At 54.8% G+C, this 5,527-nt stretch overlaps 1 protein-coding gene across 1 annotated transcript; it reads left to right on the forward strand.

Moving 5' to 3' along the window:
* The first annotated feature begins 4,306 nt into the window (after positions 1-4,306).
* LOC138189390 (uncharacterized) lies at positions 4,307-5,218 on the forward strand. The gene has a single exon (XM_069131448.1). It carries the CDS (start codon positions 4,307-4,309, stop codon positions 5,216-5,218), a length of 912 nt encoding a protein of 303 aa, XP_068987549.1.
* Positions 5,219-5,527: the final 309 nt, after the last annotated feature.

Here is a 5,527-nt window from a genome sequence, read left to right on the forward strand (position 1 = left end):
AGCTATTAATTTATAACATTTAAGCCATTAATTTCTAACTTTTGAACTGTTATTTTATACATTTTGCCAATAATTTATAACATTTAAACTATTAATTTATATCATCTAAGCCATTAAATTATAACATTTAAGCTATTAATTTACAACATCTAAGCCACTAATTTACAATATTTAAACTATTAATTTATATCATCTAAGCCATTAATTTATAATATTTAAGCCATTAATCTAAATCAATTCCTCCATTAATTCTTAACAACTATACCAATAATTTATATTCATATTCTCCCATTAATTCAAAGTAATTGTGCTCTTAATTTATAACAGTTGTACCATTAATCGGAAGCAACTCTGCATTCATTGATTTAAATCAGTACCATCAATGTGAGTGAATTAATGATTTATATTGTATTATTTTATTTACGAAATCTTTCAGGTCCCTGGATTGCTATTTTATTTCTATATAGCATTATTTTTTAATTTTAAATACAGTACTTAATTTCTCATTTCACTATTTTGTATAAAAGCAGTGGTACCGCAGAGTGTAATTTTAAGATGTAATTTTCCATGTCTGCTAAAAACCAAGGAAACAACACCATATTCATGGAATCAAGGAAGCAAGTGTAGTTTAACCGAAGGCAACGACATCTTATCTGTAGCTGCACATGAGTCATAGGACATTTCAAATAGTGTTGTTGTTTTGCCTCGGAGTACCAAAACCGTTAGATTACAAGTAATTTAAAAACAAATAAACTCCGGACAAAACAATGCCGCCGCTACAATGTCGCTTAATTATAAAATAATTTTACATCTCTGCTTCCAATGCGTAAAAACTCATATGTAAATGGGACCCGACCGTAGTTACCTCCTCGTGGTGGGTCCCGGTAATTGGTATCGTTTTCCAAATAATAATACACCAAGTACTATTTCGAATATTAGTATTATTATTCGAAAACGATATCAAGCTAAAAACTACTTGAATATAGTCTGGTCTTGATCACACAAAATAGTTTTGGTGATCTAAACTGGACTAAAACCCCCCCGCGGGGGCAACGTGGGACATCGTGGGACATCGCAGGACACCGTGGGATGCGAGCGTATTAGCTTCAATTAATCATAAGATAGATACCTATGTTATGTACATTGTAAGCTCATTCTGTACAAAGATACTTATCTATCTTGGAACGACAAATAAAGATCTCGTCTCTCTTGATCCCCTCGCTTACCATACTGGAAAAATTGTTCCCACGATATATCGGTTCGCGATCACTCAGTTCTTTCAAACTGTCGCGTGGCGTACTCGCTCGCGTGTATTTCGGGTGCGTGCGGGTCAATGTGCTCTAGACAACTCTTCGGATTCGTAAGTCGCCCAAGGACAGCTCTGTCTTGGTGACTGCTCAACGTTTGCATCGGATCACGGGAGTTGTCGTCGTGCCGGTGATGCTTGCTAATCTGTTGGGGATTCACTCGTGGATCTGCAGTCCTGTCCGATTGTTACTTGGGTACTCGATCAGAGACCTCCAATTTCACGTCCTCCGTAATCCTGTTCGGCCCCGCGGGAGTGGACCCCACTGTTCAGTTGAGGTATTGCCTTCGTAATCCTGTTCAGCGGTCCCTCCCCGTGAGTGGGCCCCACTGTTCAGTTGGGGCCTCGTGCCTTGGTAATCCTGTTCAGCGGTCCCTCCCTGTGAGTGGACCCCACTGTTCAGTTGGGGCCTCTTGCCTTCGTAATCCTGTTCAGCGGTCCCTCCCCGGGTTCCACTTGTTCAGTTGGAGTGTGTCAAGTTGCTGGCCTATGTGCTGGATCCACGGCTGAATTACTAGTGGATCACTGGCATCATCTGTCGGCGCCATCGACCGCGACTCGTGTAAGTTTCGAACGGCGAAACAGGAATCGAGTTACGGCCAATTCTTGGGCTTTCCGTTGAACCTCGGGGTTATCTCGTGTACGGGGGTACGTCGCGTAGGTTTGTTAGTTCTTTCGAGAGTTCGCGATCTCGTCCGTTTCGGGACAGTGTCAGTAGCTTCATCTTCTTCTTTTCGTTCCAAGTTAGATAAATGTGTCTTTGATACCGAATGTTGCCAGTAGGGATGCGAATTATTGTATATTTGTACTGATCGATGTAATCGTTGTATGGGAGATAGATGATGCGTTACGTCCCGCGCGGGATCCCGACTCCGCGCTGCTTCCGGCTCCCTGTAAAAGGAAGAAGAGGGGCGTGAGGCGCGGGACGGATATCGACACCGATACCGACGCCGAGGCTGTCACCGTGGTCGCCGCCGCCGCCGCCTCTACCATCCGCGGCGGTGCCGACGGCGGCGACGGCATGCGGAGGGACGAAGCGAGGACCGGGCCGGTCGGCAAACAAGCGACCGGGAAAGAAGCGGAACCGACCCACGATCGGGAAGAGGAGGACGTCGCATACCTGCGAAGGAGGGTGCGTTTTCTGGAGGAAGAGGTCAGTCGTCTCCAAGAAACGGTGGAACGGCTGACCAGGGATCGCGCGGAGAGGACAGCCAAAGTTGGTAACACCGACGGCAAAGGACAAGAGGTGGGGATCACCTCTACGAGGAGGACGAAAGAAAATGCTCCTCGGGCCGCAGCGGTAATGGCCATGGGTCCCCCTCCCCCACCTCCCCAACACCCCTGGTCAGCGTCGTGCCGTCTCCGCTGTCCCGACGAGTCGGGGAGTACATGTGATGCACGAAAAACGCTTACCGAGGGAACGGATAGATTCGGTGATTCAGGACCTCGAGACCCACTAGAAGATTTCAAGATCCTGATCCTCCGCAAGTTGGAGGAATGTCGGCAAAAAATACTGCCAGCGGCGGCAATTCCCCCGGCCACGGATACTGGAGTCGCCACAGGAATCGTACAAGCACGATCGCGGTCGGCGAGAGACACCTCACGGTCGACTATGGAGTCGTCGGCCGACGAGGCAGGATTCACTACTGTGGTAAGAGGAAGAAGAGGTAGAGCGAGGCGGAAGAACAGGAAGCCCACGGTGCAACCTCTTTCAACGGTCCATGCGCCGACCGAGGACGCAAGAACCAAGAGAAGGGTATTATCGTCTCTTCCGACGTCGACATCGCGAATAGGAGCCTTGGCGCCCTGGACGGCGACCAGAAGCAGCGAAACGAGGGCAAGGACTTTCGCGGAGGCGGCCGCTCGGCCACCGGTGCGCCCCCGCACGGGAAGGGAATCCATGCGAGCAGCAGGCAGCGGCAATGGACTCGGAGCTATCGGGGCAGGAGGGAAACGCAACGCTAGCGGGCGGGACGCGCACAGCGAGAAAGTGCCGGACCTTCCCCGACCCCCACGGTGTGCCGCGGTATCGCTCACCGTGAGGGACGGCTCGGGCTTCACATACAAGGACGCGATGTCAGTGGTGAAGAGAGAAGTCAAGCTCTCCGAACTCGACATCACGGAGTTAAGACCGAGGAGGACGATCACGGGGGCGCTGCTGTTCGAAATCCCGGGCCAGGACGCTGGAAGTAAAGCATCACGACTGGCCGAGCGGATGGCGGCCACGCTGAAAGATTTGCCCGCCAAGGTAACCGTCCCGCGAAGGACGGCCGAACTAAGAGTGACCGGACTGGAGGACTCGGTCACCGCAGAGGAGGTGGCAGCCGCCGTTGCTGAGGCCGGGGGCTGCCACGCCGACGAGGTCAACGTGGGTGTTATACGTTCCGCCCCTCGGGGCCTCGGGTCGGTATGGCTACGCTGCCCGCTAACAGCAGCCAGGAGAATCAGCAGAGGAAGAGATGCCGGACCAGGAGGTAGGATCAACATAGGTTGGTCAGCGGCGAGGGTTTCCCCTCTCCCTGCGCGCCGACTCCAATGCTTCAGGTGCATGGAGTCGGGTCACGTGCGCCGGGACTGCACATCGACGGCCGACCGGTCAGAGCGCTGCTACCGGTGCGGGGCGGAAGGACATCGCGCCAGGGACTGCTCGGCGCGAGTACCCACGTGTCCGGTGTGCGCGGACCTGGGACTGCCCGCGTCGCACCGTATGGGATCACCGGCATGCAAGCCGCCTGCCCGTAGGAGGAGGGCCGCACAGGAAGCAAGGACCGTTCCAGGCGACGGTGGGGATGCGGCGACGAGGAAAGAAAGAATACCGCCGCCAACTGACCCCACGAAGGACGGAAGAGAGGATGGCGAAGTCAGACACAACGACTGCGAGGGGAACGGCCCGGAGGAGGCTATGGAGACGGAGCCTTCCCCAACGTGAGCGGAAGAAGAGGAGGAGGACAACTGCTCCTGCAGTGCAATCTTAACCGCTCCCGCCGTGCTCAGGACTTAATGTTTCAGAGCTTGACGGAGCGGCGGATTGCTCTGGCGGCAGTGGCTGAGCCGTACTGCATTCCCGACGCGTCGCGAGGCGCTGGAGATCTGACCGGCTCGGTCGCCATATTCTGGACTGGAATTGCGGGAAGCCCTTCCTGCTCGGTAATTGAGCGCGGACGGGGCTTCGTGGCCGTGAAATGGGGCGACCTGGCCGTGGTAGCCATCTACGTGTCGCCCAACATCAGCCAGGCAGAATACGCCTCCTTTCTGGACGGACTCGCGGCTTGCACGAGACGTTTAGGCGCCTGCCCGTCACTGGTCCTCGGGGACTTCAACGCCCACTCAACGGCGTGGGGCTCCCGCCGGACCAACAGAAGGGGGCGCGATGTACAGGATTGGGCGGCCGCACTCGACCTCCGACTTATGAACCGGGGGTCGTCCAGCACGTGCGTGGCGTGGCGGGGCGAGTCCATAGTGGACCTCACATGGGCAAACCCCGCCGCATCCCGCCGCGTTTCCGGTTGGAAGGTCTCCCCGGAGGAGACCCTCTCGGACCATCTCTACATCGTGATGGAGGTGGCGGTTGGCGGCGCGACGGGCTACCGTTCGTCGGATGCGCGCGGGCCTACCGGCCCACCGGGAAGGAGAAGAAAATTCCCGCGATGGGCGGTGACGCGGCGCGACGAGGACTTCATGGCGGCGGCCGCTATAGCCGTGGCTTGGTTAGAAGAATCCCCGACCGAGGAGGACGCGGAAGCAGGAGCCACCCGGCTGAGACGCGACATGCACGCGATCTGTGATTCGTGTATGCCGCGGTCTGGAACGCCGCGCCGCGTCACCGCCCATCGCGGGAATTTTCTTCTCCTTCCCGGTGGGCCGGTAGGCGTGTATCCACGCTCGGCGCCAATACACCAGATCCCGCCGTAGACGGCGGGAGGACGAAGGCACAGTGGCTCGCCTGTACGAGGCCTACCGCGAAGCGCGGAGGCCCCTCCAACGAGCCATCAAGGAGGCGAAGAGGCGGGCCTGGAACGAGCTTCTGGCCAGCCTCGACTCTGATCCCTGGGGGCGTCCTTACAAGATGGTATTGAACAAACTCCGTCCATGGGCGCCTCCCTTAACGGAGAGCATGGACCCTCGGTTCCTGGAGGAGGTCGTCGGCACCCTGTTTCCGGGAGCAGCGAATGAGGGAGTGGGCACCTTTACCAAAGAGGAGGAGCAGGAGTCCCAGCCGCT

Source organism: Bombus flavifrons, unplaced genomic scaffold (genome assembly GCF_040668555.2).
Source record: "Bombus flavifrons isolate JBK064 unplaced genomic scaffold, iyBomFlav1_principal scaffold0032, whole genome shotgun sequence".
Classification (NCBI taxonomy): domain Eukaryota; kingdom Metazoa; phylum Arthropoda; class Insecta; order Hymenoptera; family Apidae; genus Bombus; species Bombus flavifrons.

What these genes read in the sequence shown, in the direction of transcription:
- LOC138189390 (XM_069131448.1), top strand. Translation starts at nt 4,307, where the DNA reads ATGTTTCAGAGCTTGACGGAGCGGCGGATTGCTCTGGCGGCAGTGGCT.